The sequence below is a fragment of the Danio aesculapii genome, chromosome 3, assembly GCF_903798145.1.
Source record: "Danio aesculapii chromosome 3, fDanAes4.1, whole genome shotgun sequence".
In the NCBI taxonomy this organism is placed as follows: Eukaryota; Metazoa; Chordata; class Actinopteri; order Cypriniformes; family Danionidae; genus Danio; species Danio aesculapii.
The window spans coordinates 55200694-55223273 of record NC_079437.1 but is presented as its reverse complement, the minus strand read 5'-3'; the positions used below and the strand labels follow the sequence as shown (position 1 = coordinate 55223273).

Sequence of the window (22580 nt, the reverse complement as noted above, 5' to 3'; positions counted from 1 at the left end):
CTCTTTGGACAGAAATTTTAAATATGGACCAATCGCTCGCTTTTTAAAATGTCTAATTATCTTGTTTAATCCCGCCCCTTTTCGCAGCGCCGTACGACAGAATTCCCCAAGCTTAAACTCTAGTGTGACTGCGGCATAAAGAAATACACACATGAAAAAAAAAAAAAGAGTATATACAAGAAAGTTCTATAAAAACATAAGGACTTCTGCGAAAAGTCAGTATTTGGTGTGACATTCCTAGGCACTAAGCAAAATTTTAACTGATTTACAGAGACTATTGTGAAATATAACAGATTTTTTTCAGTTTCATCTTTTGATTGAGGCATATTTTATTTATTTTTCTTCTTTGTTTAATAGAGACTTCATCTCAATTATTTGTTGAAGTGAAAACAGAGGTAATTAAAATGGTCAATATACTATTGCTAAAATGACAAATCAAAGACTTTTGCACAGTACTGTAAATTTTTTTCTTTTAAAATAACGAATAAACTTGCGCTAACCCATTGTTGACGGTTACAGTTCGGAACCATGACAGGGTATATGCCAAATTATATTAAAGGACTTTTAATTTGACAGTAACCTGGGTTAAGCGCTTCTAGTGAACTGTATGCCCTTGCAAAATCGCCACGTTTAAGGTCTGTTTTCTTTAAAAATCAGCGATCTCCACTGGCTGAGTGATATAAAGTGGGTCTCAGATTGTACAAGAAACACTGCATTAAATTACATTTTCCCCTGCCATGTCTTTAAAATATGAACATTTATTTTACCCCAGTATATTCAATGGCACTTCTGCGCTAGCCTGCCAATTATGATGGGAGGGTGCGTGTAAACGGCTTTTTGTCTCGTTTTTTTACGCTTGAGCATCTAAATGAATGCCAAAGTTAATTTAACTAATTGTATTGGAATTACATTACAACATCAATGCTGTAAAAGGAACTGTATAAAATGGAAAAAAGGTCACAACCATTCACCAGAAACTTATCAGTATTGGAAGAAACACTAGCTCCGCATATACTCTATTGTTGATGTTCCTGTTTAACCTGTCTTTAAAATTACTTTGCACAGTAATTCTAAATTATTCCAGGATTTGTTAAATCTGGGTATTTAAGCAAGACCATTGAGAACCACTGGGCTAGACCTCACATCATATTTCAGATCAGTGCTCAAAATAAGTGCTATTCTATTTTCAATACAGATGAACTCATATGTTGTGTACTAGTGCAGACGATTGTTGAATGTACAAAGCATTTTCGTCTATCTTCGGCATATACAAGTGATGATATCTGTGTTGTTCATCGTCAGGTTGCTTTCGTTTTTCATTGTTTTACTGTTTGCAGGATCATGTGGTGTATTAAATCATGTAGTTTCTGTTGGATAATCATTGGCAAGTAACCTTTGCCATCTATTCTATGAATGAGTTTTGACATTCAACCATTATCAGATGTTTAGGAGGTATTGACAATTCTGAAGTGTTTTATATCCAACATACATGACAAGGTCTGTATCTTAGCTGGTACTAAGGTGTCGGCGAACATAAATTGCTTTTTCCACCTGAGTTTTGGATTATACTCCATATATTAATTCGATATGTACTTTGATTTGAACGTGATCTTGTATCACTGTTTACGCTAAAATATTGCCATTCGAAGTTGGTTTTTAGTATGCGCTCTACCAGTCGTTATTTCCGTTGCACAATATTTCATGTTAATATTGTGTTTGGCCATACAGACAACATGATTGTGTGTAGAAACTGATCAATGGCTTTTGCAAAAATGATTCCTGTTGTGGTGTTTTTTTTTCTCTCTCAAATGTACTTACAATTTGAAATGTCATTTGTTGGTTGCTTTTAAAAGAGCAACTTGGGAAGGAAAGCCAAGAGGCTCCAGTTATAACAACGCTTTACTGTTGCACTGTTGCTTGGCCCGCTGAGCCATGGATGGGCTACACAGGTTCAAAGACAGTGCTTTCTAGAGTGAAAGAATTACCATTCACGAATATAGAGATCAATTTTCTTTATTATATACAGCAAGACATACAGAATTGTTCTGATATACAAACAGATACATTGACAAACAAAGTAAAAAAAAATAAATTACGGAATTAAAACCACTTGGCATTAAAGTTAACACACTGTAAAAAATACAAACCTCAGCCTGTTCCAATGCATGTCATAATAATAAATTATAACTCTGAGATCAAAGACACTTAAGGAATAGTTAACCCAAACATTTCTCATTTTACTAACTGTCAAGTAGTTCCAATTTCTTGTTGAACACAAGATGAATTTTGAAGAAAGCTGAAATCATGCAACTGTTGACTTCCACAGTATTTCTTTAAGGTAAAGTAGGTTTTATATTTGCACATACGTTCATTTTAACAGTCCCCAGATGGTTTACCACGCTACTCTAAATATTCGATCTGAAACTCATGTAATAATGATTTCAAAACAATATTAGCACCATTTATTTGACTGTATTTGACCGAGTACTTTGACAGTAATCGGCTGCTAATATAATTTCTCTATTCAGAATTTGCAAAGAATACATATCTAAAATTATATTAAAGTAGTCAGAATGAGCGAATATAAAACAATAAAAAAAAAATTACCTCAATTGTTTCTTTTACTTGCTATAGAAGTAAAAATATCTACAAAATATCATTTTTCTTTTAACAGAAGAAACTCAATGTTTGAAACGATAAGTCATAATTTTCATGTTTGGGTGAGCTACCCCTTTAGGTTTAAATACATTCATCTGTTCAGCAAGTTGGTTAGGGTTAAATGGAATCTCGATGTAGTCCACTGCAACTGCAAACAACCTGAAAAGAGAGGTAGAACATCACTTAAGTGTTATAAAATTCTACACTAAATAACTTACTAATAGATTACATATATCGGTGATGAGGTAAAGTTGGCGTTACATTCACATTCATTTAATGACATGCTCCCAATATGGTTTACTATGGTACTTCGTACTGAAATCACATGCAAGTACGACTTAAACACCTTTGGCACTTTTTATTTGTGAACGATGTTGTACTTTCATAGTCATTGGCTGCTAATATGATTTCACTATTTAAAATTTGCAAAGAATATTTTTTAGAAATGATATTATTGAGGAGAAAGTCAATGTGTAAATATAAAACCAACTTTACCTCTCTCGGTGAATGAGGAGAGTCACGCTGCTAGCACGTGCTCATGAGCACAACATATTAGCACGCCACGTGCGTGGATTAAACAAAAGGATTAAAAGTTCAGATATTAACACAACCTTTCAAGAAATTAGAAACGAGCTTTTAAGAATAAACACATACCTAAATTACTCGACACACAATATCTATTACAGTGGACCTCGTTCTCCTCAGTTCTCAAACTACCGAACGAGAAGATATAAACATATGTATTGCAATAGAAACAACTGCTCGTCTCGAGAAGTAAACTGCATCCGACCAAAAAATAGGCTTCACATGAAATCGGTGAGATCCTTACTATAAAGATACTCGCGATCCGCAGCTCAGACACCGAAGCAAGCGTTGTGGTGTGAGAGCGCACGAGCAGGCAGCAGCGACTTTTTGTTCTCCTCCTTCTTCTGCTGTTTATTGGCGGTGGGCTAACCAACATTTAGGTGCATTACGGCCACCAACTGTGCTGGAGTGGAGTGACAATGAGAGGAAAAAATCTAAAATTTCCTGTCTTTTATAAATTGTATTATTCATTCATTCATTCATTTTCTTTTCGGCTTAGTCACTTAATAATTCGGGGTCGCCACAGCGGAATGGACTGCCATGTATTATTATTAATATTATTTAGAATTTTTTTATTAGCTAATATTAGTTCTAATATCATATGTTTTCCACTTGCATTTATCTTTGTTTCCAGCATGTTTCTCGCTTTATTATATGCTACACTGTAGAACAGCTCTGGGTTCCCCCACAATCCAAAAACATGCGTTATAAGTGAATTGGATTAACTTAATTGGCCATAATGTGTGTGTGCGTGCGTGTGTAAATGAGAGAGTGTATGGGTGTTTCCTGTGCATCAGCTGTGTAAAACATACGCCAGAGTAGCTAGTAGCTCATTCCGCTGTGGCGACCCCTGATATCAGGCACTAAGCCGAAGGACAATGAATGAATGAATGAATATAATAGATCATGCTCTACTGCTTAATTTTCTACACAATCTCTACATAACGCAGATGGATGCCTCTTGATGTAGATTTCCATTTAATGATGAGTGTCCTGTTCTTAATCATGACATTATTTCTCCTCTTCTTTTAAAATCACTATCTCATTCATTTGTAGTCCTGCTCTCTTTTGAATTTCATACAGATGTCTGCCTTTATTTTTTCTATTTCATGTTTGTTACCATGCTTTCTTAACTGATTGTTTACAACTTGTTTTTGCTTCTGCTTTGCTGCTTTTTATATCTATTTCTACACTATTATTATTTAATGATTTTTTTAGCATATTTTCACTCCATTTCCCTCTATTCCTATGTGAGATGAGATCCATAAAAATGATATGATCTTGTCTTACATGTAGTTTACCAGTTGCATTATCACTATTATGCCCTGTTATGGTTTTGATCTGAGTAAATTTAACCTCCCAATGCAGCAAATTCAGCTAATTTTCTGTTCTTAAAAAAGCACTTTGGTCAACATTTGTTGTTTGTAAATGTGCTATATAAATTAAGAAAACAAACGTAAAGCAAACAAAATGTTTTCACACCATGGGCTTCATTTTAACGATCTAAGCGCGATGTCTAAAGCACTATAATGGCCAAATCCACTCCAACAAACTAAAGAAAATGTTAAGACAAATATAAATATGCATATAACAAATATTACTATTAATAATAACATTAAACAAAGGCAAATTATAATAAATAAACTGACTGCAGAGCCGCATTTCAAAGCCCCTGAGGTAAATTTTTTTTCTTGTTTTATTTGAGTAGAAAACATTTTTTTTAACCTTTTAATACTTTTTTAAATACTTTACATTTGTCATATGTAAAGAAATTTGTGTATTGCTGTATATCACTTGTGTGAATTAAGCAATGTGTGTGTGTTTTGGACCCGCATAGACGCATAACACTAACTTGCTCTTCAAATAATAAAAACTCTGCACCAGTGGTGTACGTCCTTGCTATACGCACGTATAACTCAGTATGCCTACTTTTTTCCACGAACTGTTTGGGTATTATGACTTCTGAGGATCATACTCTCGGTATACTCACTTGTTTTTGGTGATTAGACTTACCTAATTTTTGTGCATTGAGTATTTGATGTATTGATGAAACGTTCAAGTAAAATTGTAAAACAGCATGGGCGTCGCTTTAGCCCTCCTATATTTCCATTCACGATTACCTGTGCACTACTAAATTACCGCTATATATAAATATATATATATATATATATATATATATATATATGTGTGTGTGTGTGTAGTAATTACCGCTATATATATATATATATATATATATATATATATATATATATATATATATATATATATATATATATATATATACAGTAAATACCACTATATATATATATATATATATATATATATATATATATATATATATATATATATATAGCGGTATTTACTATATATATATATATATATATATATATATATATATATATATATATATATATATATATATATATATATATATATATAGCGGTATTTACTATATATATATATATATATATATATATATATATATATATATATATATATATATATATATATATATATATATAGCGGTATTTACTATATATATATTTACTATACTATATATATAAATCAAATGAATCAAAGTTACATTGACTTTTGTCGTTTCTTTGCCAACTTTTAAAATTAGGATTGGGTGGATAATAGTACACCACCTATTTTTTTTAGGACTACACCACTGTTCTGCACCATTGACTTTAGACCAACTTTTTGTTAGTCATGGCCCAGTCGCAATGCATCAACAATGTGCCTTTAACACTCCTCCTTTTCAGACTAGCACACCCATGAGTCACCAAAGTGGCACAAATGCATTTGCTATTGAAACAGCATGGTGTAATGTGAAAATGATTCCGGCAAAATAGCAAAAAATCAAGCCTTACTGCACCAGGTGTATGACAGGACGCTTTGTAAAAATATTAATAATACAATAATTCAAAACAGTCTATTTTGAGTTTTAAATAAATATGGTTATCATTAAGAAGTTTGTGAATTTCACTGTGTAGAAATAAAGGTATATAAATAAACGTGTTTCAATATTTCATTGATATAACATGCCGCTGAGTTGTTAAAGAAATTAATTACTTGTGTAATAAATAAATATAATTTAAATAAATTATCCGTTAAATAAATATAATTGTGGAAATGACTGAAACTTCGGTTTTTGTGTGGAATAATAATACACATGTGACTTTGTGGCATTTTGATTAAGCAGAAGAAACTAGAAGAAAACTGCCCCAACATAAATTGACAAGTAGATATCTCCTGTGTGACCAAAGTCGGTAGGTTTCCAACGAGATAACATTAGTATTTTCGGGCAAAATAAAATCTCCAGGTCAAAATGACACGAGTACAAACAAGGTGTCGTTACATCCACACTGTTGTCCGATAGAGGGCGATGAACTCTGTGAACCATGCAGGTCGACACCAGCAATCTTGTTTTTTTGCATGATCTCGAATCTGTTGACGTTTCATTTTTTTTTTTTTCCGTTTAAAAGAAATAAAGTAGTTATAAGTTTCCTTTGTCTTGTTTAGTTGTGGCCTCAATTTAACAATATATATGCATAAAATATTATTCAACATCTATTAGATTTAGATCTATTAGATTTAGCTAATGTTTTTAATTAGAATTGTTTTTGCAATTGGTTTGTAGTTAGAATTGAATCCACCCACAAAACACTCCACAATAAAATCTGTAACCCAATTATCTTGTATTATTGATATAATTTGATGGGAGAACAATTTCTCCGGCAACATCAGTAATTCAATTCATCTTTATTTCTATAGCGCTTTTACAATGTAGATTGTGTCAAAGCAGCTTCACATAGAAGATTAGTAAATTGAAACAGTGTCAGTTCAGTTTTCAGTGTTGAAGTTCAGTTTAGTTGAGTTCAGTGTGGTTTAATATTCACTGCTGAGAGTCCAAACACTGAAGAGCAAATCCATCGATGCGCAGCTCCACAAGTCCCGAACCATGCAAGCCAGTGGCGACAGCGGCAAGGAAAAAACTTCACCAATTGGCGAAAGTGAAGGATTAATTGAAGAGTAATTGACGGTTGATTCCACTGTGACGACTCTATATATATTAACGACTAAGCTGAAGGAAAGCGAGTTTGCTGTACAGAAAACACTTACAGAATTATTTTTATTATTGGATATAAACACATATTACAACAAGAGAAATATAAATCACACAAAATGCCAAGAGTACACATTATTATAAGTAGAGAATTAAATAAATAAAATACAGCCAGAGGAATAAAATTGAAATAAAATTACAGTCAATCTTAAGTTTACAGATAATATTAGAGGTCTTGAGAGATTTTTTTGATTTACATTTATATACCATAATGCAATACTGCATGAATTCGAAAAAAAATTGGTTTACCACCCGACCACTTCATTTTGTCTATATCAAATTCTCCCATATAACCATTAGTTGAATAATATACGTTTTATCCTTTTCTATATTAGCTATAATCATTCACATATATCTTTATATCAGACCCACCCAATTTAGCAGCTGTATGAAGTTTTCTTGCAATAAAATTCTCAATATCAATCCAAAATATATTTGCATAAATGCAATGAAAAAATTAATGACAAATAGTTTCTTTCTTGTTACAACCAAATTGCCAGGAGTGGTCAATATTTAATTTAAAACGTTCCAATACATGTTTTACTGGATAAATTAAATTCTGTGCAATATTTTATAGGAAACTTCCTTTGTTATTAACAAAGAATTTGTCTATCATTCTCCAAGCCATACCAATTTAAGTCTCCAAAAATTGATCAACAGAAAAACTGTGGGATATATATATATATATATATATATATATATATATATATATATATATATATATATATATATATATATATATATATATACACATACATACAGTTGATGTCAGAATTATTAACCCCCAAATTATTAGCCTCTCTGTTTATTTTTTTTCCCAATTTCTGTTTAATGGAGGGAAGATTTTTTCAACACATTTCTAAACATAATAGTTTTAATAACTCATCTCTAATAACTGATTTATTTTATCTTTGCCATGATGACAGTAAATAATATTTGACTAGATATTTTTCAAGACACTTCTATACAGCTTAAAGTGACATTTAAAAGCTTAACTAGGTTAATTAGGTTAACTAGGCAGGTTAGGGTAATTAGGCAAGTTACTGTATAATGGAGGTTTGTTCTGTAGACTGTCGAAAAATATATAGCTTAAAGGGGCTAATAATATTGACCTTAAAATTGTTTGAAAAAAATTAAAAACTGCTTTTATTCTAGCCAAAATAAAACAAATAAGACTTTCTCTTGAAGAAAAAATATTATCAGACATACTGTGAAAATTTCTTTGCCCTGTTAAACACTATTTGGGAAATATTTATAAAAGAAAAAAAATTAATAGGTGGGGTTAATAATACTGACTTCAACTGTATGTATATATAATTTATTACATTTCTAATGTATTTATTTGAAATGTGTTATTTTTATGCATGATAACAAAATTATGATAAGGCAAAATTCGATTAACTTTTATCTACAATTATTGAACAGAGCACAAATAATAATCAAATCAATAAAATAATAATAAAAATAAACACACTTAAACCCTAGAATAGACACACAAACACAACTAAAAGAAAGAAGAAGAAAAACTCATTTACACTACCAGGTCTTCTATTAATTGAAATGTTTTCAATAAACTAAACAGTCTTCTTCCACATTTTGATTTGAGCAACTTTAAAGATTTACAGTATAACCAAAACTCCTTTTGGAAAATAAAATATCTATGACCACATTACTAACTTTGTTTACAATGTTGTTAAAAAACACAGAAAGACTTCCCATTATACACAATTGTTTTGGTGTGATCTTTTCTTTTTTTGTTAAGCAGAGTACGAATATTGCATTGGAATTCAAAGAAAAGATGTTTGTTTATGAGAGTACAGTCGTATACAGGTATATTGTTAATTTGCTCATTATATATTGAAAATGTTTTATTCATAAATGTAAATGGGCAAATTTTACTCACCTTAAAATAAAAATAGGTCATTACCTATGTACGATAAAAGAAACAAAAAATACCAAAGCAAAAAGAACTGCTAATTATTTTAAAGCTTTAAATTCTGTCTTTAAATAATTGTAATTTATTTATTTTCCTTTTATATTACATTTATTTCGATGTCAATATTGCCCTTGTATGACTTCCCGTCCAAGATGATGTGACGTCTACGATAGTTCCTCCTCCAGTGTGATGTGAGCATGCGCTGGAGTAGTAAGAGGAAGAGAGCTGATAAACGCATTGAGCCCGTCCGTTCAGTAGTACAATGAAACAGTAAACTGTCTTTAAACAAACACATTTGCCGTATTCTCATCAAACGGTTATATGTGCGCGTGATGGCGTGGGGAGTGTGCAGCAGGGCTCTTGTGTGGATTATAACTGCGATGATATGGTGGAGTCACAGTGGTCTGATGGTGAGTGTAAATATTACTGATCGACCAACATGCTCTTTATCTCTGATCACTGTAACGCGTGTCTTTATTTGTGTGCCGCATTATAAACTGTCAAGTACTGGTGGCAGATCGTCCAGTCTAAACTGCGTTCACTTTTTACAATCCTTCTGATCTCTGATTACTTTGACCTGTGGCCCTGTTACCATTGCTTTATTATTAAGGTATTGTAGTCTGTTTGCCATTGAAGATGTTAGGTTGCTCTGTGTTGGCATTGAGGTAAAGTTGGCTTTATATTCGCACATTCTGACTTTCTCCTTAACTAAAGTTAACTTAATATAACTTTAAATAAATAAATATTTGCTAATTATAAGTAGGGAAATCATATGATCAAAGCATAACATTGTTCACAGTCAAATAAATAGTGTTAATGTTGTTTTAAAGTCATACTAAGATGAGATTTCAGACCCATTATTTAAAGATTGAGGTAACGTTGGTTTTATATTCGCACATTCTGACTTTCTCCTTAAGTTTATGTAATAAAACTTAAAATAAATAAATCTTTGCTAATTCTAAATGGGGAAATCATATGATCAAAGTACAACATTGTTCACAGTCAAATAAATATGGTTAATGTTGTTTTTAAGTCATACTTGGATGAGATTTCAGACCCAATATTCAAAGTACCATGGTAAACGATACAGGGACTGTCACAAGTTGTCGCTGAACGAATGTACGAATATAAAACCAACTTTACCTCAATTGTGTTGGCCGGCTTTCTGGTGTGAATGTGGAGCAAAATATATCCTTCAGAATCATGTCTTGATTGTCCATTTAGACACGAGTTTTCTAGCCTACTGTACTTTATTGTCCTGCCTTGTCTTGTGATAGTAGGTACTGTGCAGATCTATTTGACTACATATTACACTACTGTCATTCTTATTAATTAGTACCAGTCAATAGTCTATACTAGATTAGATCTGAGCTACAAAGCTAGTATAAGTACCTCCAGACTAGGCATGGGGCGATAATCATTTTCAAGGGATAAGTCAAGGTTTGGAAAAGTCAAGGTTTTAAAACCGCCGTTTTCTGCTATACCGTTTTGAAGGTATGTGCAGGATATTTTACTTCTTTTTTTTTTTGGTTTGTTTTTGTGGGGCAACAGTATCTCCAGTAGAAAAAAAAATACAAAGATGCCGTATAAAATTGTAAAGAAATCAATTTACTTCATTAGTTTCAAAATTTCCACCTGTACTGTCTTTCCAACATCCGGGAGAGTTACGGTGTGGAGAACCCCCAAAAAAGAGTTCCACCCAGATTGTTGCATGCCCAGAGTGAAAATCAGTCATTGTTTGGGCTGCAATATCATGGCATTCCCTAGGACCAATACTTGTGCTAGATGGCCGCGTCACTGCCAAGGACTACCGAACCTTCTGGAGGACCATGTGCACGCAATGGTTCAGACATTGTATCCTGAAGGCGGTGCTGTGTATCAGGAGGGTAATGCACCAATACACCCAGCAAGACTGGTGACAGAGTGATTTGATGAAAGTGTAGGTGATATAATCCGTAATCTCCCATGACCTGCACAGTCACCAGAACTAAATATTATTGAGCCACGTTGGAAGAATGAGTGAGGAAACGTTTCCCTTCACCAGCATCACGTAGTGACCTGGCCACTATTCTGCAAGAAGAATGGTTTAAAATCCCTCTGACCACTGTGCAGGAGTTGTATCTGTAATTCCCAGGTTGAATTGATGCTTTATTAGTCGCAAAAGAAGGCCCTTCACCATACAAATGAATTATTGTGGTCTAAAATCAGGCGTTTCAGTTTCATTGTCTAACCCCTGTATATAATATAATACTTCACCTCAGTCTGATAACATATACTACAATGCACATACATTGACGTGGTGTTTTAGATTTATCAAAATAAAATTAATAATAATGGAAATGTAGATGAAAGGTTCACAGTGGTGTTGATTCATGAATTTTCACCATGATCTAATTACTTGAGGAATACTGAATATTAATGCAGGCTCCTTATTATTTCAGGAATGTAGGACTGTCAGTTGAACATCTTCACATTAGTGAGATAAACCATAAATACATTTTACCACATGTTCCTTTATATAGTTTGTTGTATGGGTACTACTATATAAAATCTGACTAAAATAAAAACTGACTTTTTGAGTTTTAAAAGTTAGTTTTAATCTGTTCCTTACTGAGGTCTGATGATATATTAAGGCTCTTTATTACTCCATTGATATCCGAATGGACATGTAGCACACAGGAAATGGGTGACTCATAATGGCAGTAGACCTGTGGCACAGAGCACATGCTCGCTGCTCGCTGACAGACTCAGTGCAGTGTGGGTAGAGGAGTCTCTTATCAAATTATATGTGAACAAGTATACGCGGAGAGAGCATAACCAACATGTCAGAGCCATTTCCATTGGCTTCTGAAAGTCATAGGCTGAAGACACCCAGCACTGTTACTGACACATGATGAACATTCATTCATTCATTCATTCATTCATTCATTCATTCATTCATTTTCCTTCAGCTTAGTCTCTTATTTATCAGGGGTCCCCTCAGCAGAATGAATCGCCAGTGATGATGAACACACATTCATTATTATGGTGGCTTGAAAAGCCAGCATATTGTTATCTATCTTAAACTTATTCTTCTTCTTCTTCTTCTTCTTCTTCTTCTTCTTCTTCTTCTTCTTCTTCTTCTTCTTCTTCTTCTTCTTATTCTTCTGAGACTAATTTCTAAGTGTATCTCCTCCTAGGCCTTTCAAGCTACATACTTCAAACTTTCGTCAAACCTTCAAACTGGTCTGACTCGGGTTGCTATATCTTTTCTAACTGATCCGACCTTGGGTTTTCCGAAAAACGACCCAGAAAAAACCCAAAAGTCCCATTGACTTAACATTGGGTCAAACTTTGTGAGCTCATAACTCTGCATCAGACTGTCCTACAGACTTCTAACTGGACTCATTTAACTCAGTCTAGCCAGCAGCCAATAACTGATGACTTTTTAACTTACTAGCCACTCCCTAGCAACCACTTACAGCACCCTAGCAACTGTCCCATAGACTTCCATTGTAAAAGACTCCCATTGACTTAACATTGGATCAACCTTTGTGAGCTCATAACTCTGCATCAGACTGTCCTACAGACTAGAGTCTGGCCTCATTCAACTCAGTCTAGCCAGCAGCCAATCACTGATTACCTTTAAACTTACTAGCCACTCCCTAGCAACCAATTTCAGCACCCTAGCAACTGTCCCAGAGACTGTGACTAGCTATTCTAACACACGCTAACAGTTTTAACATCCTACTGACATGCTAATCTTGCTAGAAAGGTGCTAGCAACACGATAGTGACATGCTAGTCATGCTAGTAACATGCTAATTCATGCTAGAATCATGCTAACAACATGCTAATTCATGCTAGAAACAAGCTGACTCATGCTAGAATCATGCTAGTAACATGCTAGTTACATGCTAATTAATGCTAGAATCATGCTAGTTACATGCTAATTCATGCTAGAAACATGCTAATTCATGCTAGAATCATGCTAGTTACATGCTAATCCATGCTAGAATCATGCTAGTAACATGCTAATTCATGCTAGAATCATGCTAGTAACATGCTAATTCATGCTAAAATCATGCTAGTAACATGCTAATTCATGCTAGAATCATGCTAATAACATGCTAATTCATGCTAGAATCATGCTAGTAACATGCTAATTCATGCTAGAATCATGCTAGTAACATGCTAATTCATGCTAGAAACATGCTAATTCATGCTAGAATCATGCTAGTAACATGCTAATTCATGCTAGAATCATGCTAATAACATGCTAATTCATGCTAGAAACATGCTAATTCATGCTAGAATCATGCTAATAACATGCTAAATCATGCTAGAAACATGCTAGTAACATGCCAATTCGTGCTAGAAACATGCTAGTAACATGCTAATTCATGCTAGAATCATGCTAGTAACATGCTAATTCATGCTAGAATCATGCTAGTAACATGCTAATTCATGCTAGAATCATGCTAATAACATGCTAATTCATGCTAGAAACATGCTAATTCATGCTAGAATCATGCTAATAACATGCTAGTAACATGCTAATTCATGCTAGAAACATGCTAGTAACATGCTAATTCATGCTAGAATCATGCTAGTAACATGCTAATTCATGCTAGAAACATGCTAGTAACATGCTAACTCATGCTAGAAACATGCTAGTAACATGCTAATTCATGCTAATTCATGCTAGAAACATGCTAGTAACATGCTAGTTCATGCTAGAATCATGCTAGTTACATGCTAATTTATGTTAGAATCATGCTAGTTACTTGCTAATTCATGCTAGTAACATGCTAATTCAGACTCGGCTTTTCAAGCCACCATAAAGTTTGTCCTCAAACTTTAATATCTAGTTAAGTGTTGTTGTTGTTTTCATTTGTTTTCACTGTCTAAAAATTAAGAAAAAAGGCTATCTCAGTGTAATCTGCCAATAATTTATTATCTTTCATGATCTCTCATGAGTTATTATCTTTATTTATTACGTTATTCCGTATCTGTACAATTGTCAATTAAATATACTAAATACAACAAAGCCTAAGCATAAATTTACATAAATTACACAGACATTTATTATGAGTGTACTACAAGTACTTTGAGGACAGACAGACAAACTGATAAGCAACACGCAATACGTTTATTTCACGCGGCCGCCATTTTAACGAATCAAAGCGAGGCTGCGGTGGGAGGAAACCTGGAAGTATAGACCCAGCACTGTATACATTGCAGTAACATGCTGTGGACTATAAACCTCCAGCTGTTGCTGAGAATTCAAAATGCAGAAATGGTGTAAACATCAATGTAATCACAGCGCTGATTTACCATAGTATTTTTCACCAGTGCTCATCAGTTTACCGCTCTTCACCCAATGCAAACACAGATACACAGACACTGGAGCACGAAGCAGCCATGAAGATCAGTTGAGTCTCGGCCAATCACAGTCATTTCTGTTGAGCACGTGAACACAATGGCAAATCAGCGCTGTTTTAAGAAAGCCGTCAACAGTGCCTTAAATGTTGACGGGAAATGGACGGGTTTTCTTTTAATTCAGTATCGTAACGAGTCTAATATAGTGAAAGAATCAGTTCTTTAACTTGAGTTTGATAAATGGCATCTAAAACGTGTGTTTGGGAAAGGTAACGTTAGCTAACTAGGGCCATTTCCCTTAACTTAGCTAAAAATGAGCTCTGATATCCCTTTTTATTTTCACCATTCATTCAGAACAGACCTTCGGGTCACTCGGAAGGCGGTGAAATGATAAATTTGGGTCACTTTCTCTTCACTGATAAGATATACAGCCAGGTACACAATCTTCCTATGTAACTCCCAACAATACTTTCAGGTTTCTTCCCACCGCAGCCTCGATTTCGCTTTTAAAAATGTAAAATCAGTCAGAAATTAGAAATCATCACTGAAAAGTGAAATCAGTCTATACACACAGCTAATTATTGTAATGATCAGATCACTCTATTGAAAATATACACATGGGTATCACTCCTTAAAAAAAGTAGATTAATATTGTTATTTTCGACCCGCCCTCGTCCTCCCACCGGCTCGCAGCTAACGTCAAAAGTATAACGAGATTCAGCCCGCCAAAACATATATTTTTGAACAACCATCAATGTTGTGTTGTCGCATCTACCCACTTGTGGTTTTGACCCGCCACCACGACATTTACAATACTGCATGCGGATTAGTTTTACTTTCATTTTCTCTCAGTGTACGGTCGAGTGTAACACACATGCGTTTTAATTCTGTGGCTGATTTAAACGTTGAAGTACATGTCCCTAAGTGCTCTATTTTTGTAAATATTCAAGAGTTGTTTGATTATTTGTTTTATTCCACTTGTATTTTGTTGTACAAACACTTCCTCATGGCTAGGGCCAGACGGAATCTGCGGACGTTTTTTGCTATTTCTGCGGAGAATTTTAGTGAAAATCTGCAGATTTCTGCGGAATTATTTTGGGAGTATAATAACTAAAACCTTAATATGTGAAATAAAAAGTAATATCTTTTAAACTTTTTTTATTTAATGTTTACAATGCAAATCCAATTAGATCCACTTTATTTGGTAAACAAAGCAAATCTCTTACATAATATCTCTACTAAAAGACTTTTTTTTAGAAATTATTACTGTACAAACTGCATTGTACAAAAATCAGATGAACATTTTCATATTAAGCTGCGATCACACTTGACGTTTCCTCCCATAGACTGCCATTCATACGCACGGGAATGCGTCAGACTGAAAACGCAGGGTCATGCGTCAAGTTTCGCATGTGGCTGCGGTGCAAAGTTCAAGCTTGGTGAACTCTGACCTGCAAAATCGCATCACTTGACTGCGTGAGACCAATCGAGGATCAAAACAGGACCTCTCTGGACAGAAATTTAAAACATTGAGCAATCGCTCGCTTTTTTAAATATCTAATATGCTTGTTTAATCCCGCCCCTTTTCGCAGCTCAGTATGACAGAATTTTGCACACACAAAGCCCAATGTGACCGTAGCTTAAGTCAATAATATTACTGTAATTAATTTAAAAACTGAATAAATATAGATTTACACACATTTACTCAAGTAAATAAACAGACTTAATGATGGGCTAAAATCTGCGGAATTCTGCGCGCACGGATTCTGTGTGGGCCTACTCATGGCTTACATGTTATGCTGGTGGTGTAACAAATATGATCAGTTTGCTAATACTCGATTCAATGGTCTCATTTAATAGATTTTTCTCATTTTCTTTAAAGATTTGCATAAAATCTATGTACATTAGTAAAATTCTACTGCTGAATTCAACTTGTTAAAGTAAATGTGAATATGTAGGCTACTTTTCCCCTGTTTGTTCTAATTTAGCAAAAAAAAAAGAAAGATATTGAGAAGAACAATTGTCAGTAAAGTGACTCAAGTTACCCAAACTGCTTTTTGCTGTTCTTACACTATTAGGAAAATACAATTGGTTAGGACAGAATAATAATTATTATGCATATTATTTGTAGTATTTTCATTGGAATTTAAACTAACCCTTCAATATGTTCAACAAGAAACCAAAAGCTGGAGCTTTGACTGTATATACTCTGTGGAAGAATGACTAAGTATGTGTCTAACGCTCAGCCATACACACGACAACAACAGATATATTTCAACAGCTGATGTGTGACACGATAAACATAATGCTTGAAATATAAGCATCATGTCTGCATCAATTACGTCAGGTTTCCACTTTTTTCTTGTACTTGAATATTAAAACGGCCCTCCTATGAATTGTCAGTCACTAAAATGGCCCCCCGCCAATTTGAGTTTGAGACCCCTACTCTAAATGCTTGACAGCTTTACACTCATAACATTTTAACTCGTTAATGAGAGCAGTTTTCATCTATAGCCCAGTAAATAAAGAACTGCTGTTATAAGGCCACCTCTATACTTTACTGGAAATGTAAACATTTTGGAAATGAGTTTGCTAGATTGGATAAAATGTACTGCAAGCAATAACGTAATGTGTGTAGTGATTTGCTGTAGGACTGTATACAAAAGTGCATTGATCTTTGGTAAAAGCACGTCACATTAGCTATGTTTTCTTTCAAAGATGCGAATAAAATTTATGTGCAAAACAGGAATATCACATAAAAGACGTGCAAATAAAGCAGCGTTTCCATCCAATGAGTCAAAGAGAATAAAATCGACACTTCCTGATTAACTGGCGCCAAATATCAACAGTAAAAACAGAATTTACATGATGTTAGAAGAAGCTTCGTGAATCTTTTCTTTATTTAATAAATGACTTATTTAGAAGACAAATGCCGACATGCAATGATCACATGCTGGTTTTTGAAGGCGTGAGACGCCAAGACGCTCTTGATTCTGGAGGTCATCAATAATATAATAACACTAATACTGAAATGGTTAAGGCCAGTGGTGTAGTCGGGGCTATACGCACGTATACTCAGTATGTCTACTTTTTCCACTAGCTGTTTGGGTATTACGACTTCTGAGGATCAATAATTGCTTATACCCTCGGTATACTCGCTTGTTTTGCTGATTAGAGTAACTGTATACCAAATTTTTTTAAACTCTCATCCTAATTAGTTGCAATTGGTGCATTTTTGTTTATATTTTGCGCCATTCCCCGCCCTCTGACAACCACAGCAGCTGTGAGTAAATTTCGTGGGTTTTTCGAAGTTAACTGAACGATGTCTTCCTGTAACGGCATGGGCGGGTTGGCTGGGTAATAGTACACCACCTTTTTTTTTAGGACTACACCAGTGGTTAAGGCGTTTTAGAATGACCAAAACAACATTTCAAATGTTTTACAGTGTGCTCAGCCTGCTGGTTTGTCCATTCACACACATTTTTATCATCACATGATCTCTTACAACAAAATCACATGACTTTTTAATGCGCATACTGGAATTTGTTCAGTAAAAAGTGTTTCCATCAAAGTTTATGGGCATCTTTTCTTATTGATTAGCAAAGTGTATCCTGCTCAGTTATGTGCAGATTTTTTCATATGCATTTTTAAACTATGCGCATTATGGCATTTCCAAAATGCGCACAAAAATAGGTGGATGGCAACATAGCCATTGTCTGTTAAAATAGTTTTCTCATATTTCCCTTTTCTGCTGTGCAGGAGAAAAATGAGGATGTGGAAGTCTAAGATACTGTAGATATGGTTAAATTTGTATAGGCCCACATTTGGGAGCACATGGCAAGAATAGAGCTGAACCTCAAGGAATAGTTCAGTGAAAATTAAAAATTTCCTGCTAATTTACAAACTGTTCCAATATGTAGCACCAAAATGTATGTCACTTCCTCGGTAGAACAAAAAAAAGTAGGATTTACAGAAGGACATTTACTTAGACAAGTTGTCAATGTAATACTACAGCGTTTTTTTTTTATCTGGAAAGACTTTAAAGCAATAATTTTTGAATGTAAATCCTTTTAAAATCGTAAAAAACCAAAAGCATATGTATATATCAGATTGGATATATATATATATATATATATATATATATATATATATATATATATATATATATATATATATATATATATATATATATATATATATATATATTTTTTTTTTTTTTTTTTTTTTTTTAACTAATGTATTATAGAATAATATTATTTATAAACTGTAAATTTATATATATAAATTAAATATCTGATTGGATTGAATCTGATTGGAGATAAGTATATGTTTTAATTATTTTTTTAAACATATGTATTATAGAAGAGTATTATTTAGAAAATGTAAATTTTAAATATTTTTGCCATTAACTTTGCCATTTACAGTTGAAGTCAGAATTATTAGCCCACCATTGATTTCTTTTTGTCCTTTTTAAATATTTCCCAAATGATGTTTAACAGAGCAAGAAAATTTTAACAGAATATCTGATAATATTGTTTCTTCTGAAGAAAAAATATTTGTTTTATTTCAGCTAGGATAAAAGCAGTTATTAATTTAAAAAAAAACATTTTAAGGTTAAAATTATTAGCCACTTTAAGCTATATATTTTTTCGATAGTCTACAGAACAAACCATCGTTATACAATAACGTGCCTAATTACCCTAACCTGCCTAGTTAACCTAATTAACCTAGTTAAGGCTTTAAATGTCACTTTAAGCTGTATAGAAGTGTCTTGAAAAATATAGAGTAAAATATTATTTACTGTCATCATGGCAAAGATAAAATAAATCAGTTATTAGAGATGAGTTATTAAAACTTTTATGTTTAGAAATGTGTTGAAAAAATCTTCTCCGTTAAACAGAAATTGGGAAAAAAAATAAACAGGCGGGCTAATATTTCTGACTTCAACTGTAAGTTATATATCAGTAGAACAATAAAAATGTTAAAGTGTGGTTCTTGATAATTCATATGATAAATGAAAATTCATAAAGTTAAAAAAAGTCAATAGTTGCCACTTGGCATGGGACGAAAACCGTTTTCAAGGTATACCGTGCTTCGGAAAAGTCAAGATTTTAAAACCATTAAAATTTTCTGCAATACCGTTTCTAAAGTATGTGTAAGATTTTTTATTTACGTTCTTTTTGTTTTTTAGCAGTAAAGATATCTAAAGATGCCGTTTTTTTAAATTGATTTGTTTTTGAAACTGATGAAGACAGCAGAAGTCAGTAATTCAATTAGCCTGACATGTTTACTCTTCCAAAATATTAAAAATGTTTCTCAAAATAAAATATATTGTGTTCAAAAGCGGATTTAGTTTTTTACCCAGACATTTAAAAAATATTTTAGAGCAGTAATTATAAAACCGTAATACCGTGAAACTGATATTTTTATCCAAGGTTATCATACTGTCAGAATCTTATATCGGCCCATAGTTGCCACCATTTTTAGAGTATAATGTAAATAAGAACTTATTTATTACCCATGGCTCCTAAAACACACTGAGGTCTTATAAAAACAAACAATCTTTTTTTTTTTTTTTGCAAGAAGCTAAATATGGTTTGCAACATTATTATTACATTTAATCCACAGCCTCTGGAATCTTCCTGATTACATTCATTACCGTCTGAAGCATGAGCTTCCTGTGGCGTTATGATGTTTGTACAGTCTAAAACTCATCCTAGCTGACACTATTTCTTTAAAACAGTGAGAGAGGCAGAGGATGTGTTTGTTGTATGGTTCATCAAAACTGTTCTTGGTTGTGCTTGTACTGTCTGAATGCTGCAACAAATTTAAGATTACATACAGATGCTGGTCATATACATAGAATATCTTCAAAAGGCTGATCTATTTCAATAATTCGATTCAAGAACTTGTGTAGTGTACACTAGGGCTGCACGATTCTGGCAAAAATGTGAATCACGATTTTTCTTTTTGCTTAAAATCAAGATCACGATTTTCTCACGATTCTGTAAATGTAAAATAAAGGTTAATATGAGTAGGCTATTATTATTGTTACTTCTCAAACATATGGGAAAACAACAATAATAATAATATTAGGCCTGCGTGTAGGTCTACTGTTGCTTAAAATGCAAAATTTTGTACAGTCATTATGGTGGACTTGAACAGACTTTAAATATGTCCTGTTTGTTAATTCACAGTAAAATGGTAAAATGATGACATCAGAATATAACTATTCATAATTCTAAAGTTAATTTATTATGTTTAAGATATGTGCTTGTCATCTGTCATTAACAGCATTATTAGACCGTTTGTTTTTACTGGTAAAATTAGAATTTTGTCATTATCAGATTCCTTCTTGCATTATATTCAACATTAAAGGCTAGGGTTGTTATACTGACCCAGTAAACATTTATTTCCATGCACAACACTATGTGTTCGCTATGAAAGAAAAAACATATCAAATGCTTGTCTTAATCATAACTGTAAAATGCGATATCATTTAAATGATGCGCGCACAGGTTTCACTTTCACTTCCAAGTGCGGCTCATGGCTGCTGTCACTGTGTGAAAAAGCACATACATTAGAGATGCGCGGATCAGCTGAAATGACACCCAAATCCGCGGCTTCATACTAATCATCCACCCGCCACCCGCCCGAACATATTTTTTATTTTATATATGTATCCGCACCCGACCCGCACCCGATCGTCACTTTAATCATGTAATTCTTTGTTTTAGGCATGATAGGGCACCGAACTGAACCGGAGCTCTAGGCAAAAGGTGAACATGCCGACCTAATACCGAAAGCAAAAATGAGAGACGGGGGTGTGATTGTGCGTCCGACAGCGAGGACCGGGGCGGTGGGGGGATTGTCACAGACGAAAGAGAGAACCGGGGGGTTATCATGGACGCCGCCCTCTTTATTCTGCCGCCTGGGTCGCCTCTATGGACGCCGGCTCTGGTCAAAAAGGGTGCCACTTCAGCCTAAACGGCAGCTGTGTTGCGTTTACTTGGCCTTTTTCTTCGCACTGTGCAAAAACAGAATAACGTAGCATCAGAATAACGTAGCATTCGGGCGATTCCGCCTCGCCTCCAATATGCGGCCAGCTGCACTGAATGAGCGTTCGCTCGCACCGCGTGCTGTAGGGATGAATCTCCTCGCAAGGCGCTGCGTTGTGGAAATATGCAATCTTGTTTCTCCCAGAACGGTAGCAGACTCCTCTAACTGAAACTTTGAACAGTAGGCTACTCTTGCACTTCATTATTTTGGGCGTCTAATCTTCCCGTTCTGCAAAGCCCACTCTCTGCTTTTTCGATGGTCCACTGCCATGTCCCGCTACATCCACCCGCAACCGACCCGCAATTAATCATCATGTATTTTTTTAATTACCCGACCCACCCGACCCGCGTATTATCCGCAGCACCCACGTATATAACCGTCTTCCGCGCATCACTAACATACATGCAAATCAAACCTTGCGCACGCCTCTCAAACCATTGCTCTGTGCAAAAAACTGAAAGTTATTTACAACTTCATTACCTGTTATTCACAGCCTATGCAGGTTCTGTTCACTAAAGTAGACGTCATGCGTGCATGCGCGCGTTTTCGGTAGTAAACAAACAGCTGGCGCTCAGCTCACGTGTGATTTTTGCGGCCACAAATACATCATTACATGGAGACAGAAAGGACATTTTTGGGTGAATTATACCTTATGAATACAGTATGTGACACTTTTAACGCCATTTGAAGGTGTCAATGTTGCTGTGAAGACTTGTGCGACTGCCTTGGTTCTCTCCTGACCTTGAAAATATAATTGGCTGAATCGTAGAAAAGCTGAATTAAGATCGTGTGTAGGGTCGAATCGAGATCGTGATCTTTTTTCGATTAATCGTGCAGCCCTAATGTATACATT

The 22580-nt window shown here is 34.2% G+C and overlaps 1 protein-coding gene, 1 long non-coding RNA gene and 1 other non-coding gene across 4 annotated transcripts in view; 1 reads left to right on the top strand and 2 right to left on the bottom strand.

Annotated features, from left to right (window-relative positions):
* Positions 1-1831: 1831 nt before the first annotated feature.
* Positions 1832-1966, bottom strand: LOC130221844 (small nucleolar RNA SNORA50). The gene has a single exon (XR_008836331.1). It is a non-coding gene; the product is annotated as a small nucleolar RNA SNORA50 (small nucleolar RNA).
* Positions 1967-1997: 31 nt separating this feature from the next.
* Positions 1998-3544, bottom strand: LOC130221684 (uncharacterized). 2 transcript variants are annotated; one of them, XR_008836305.1, is made up of 2 exons: positions 3154-3544; positions 1998-2817 (listed from the first exon to the last, which is right to left on the bottom strand). It is a non-coding gene; the product is annotated as an uncharacterized LOC130221684 (long non-coding RNA). The 2 variants fall into 2 exon arrangements; XR_008836304.1 differs by having other exon boundaries at positions 3313-3544.
* Positions 3545-9514: 5970 nt separating this feature from the next.
* Positions 9515-22580, top strand: part of ern1 (endoplasmic reticulum to nucleus signaling 1) — a 68892-nt gene continuing 55826 nt past the window's right edge. Inside the window, exon 1 of the mRNA XM_056454254.1 lies at positions 9515-9718. Within this exon, the coding sequence (XP_056310229.1) occupies positions 9641-9718 (78 nt within the window). The 5' untranslated portion in view covers positions 9515-9640. The remainder of the gene's footprint in view (positions 9719-22580) is intronic.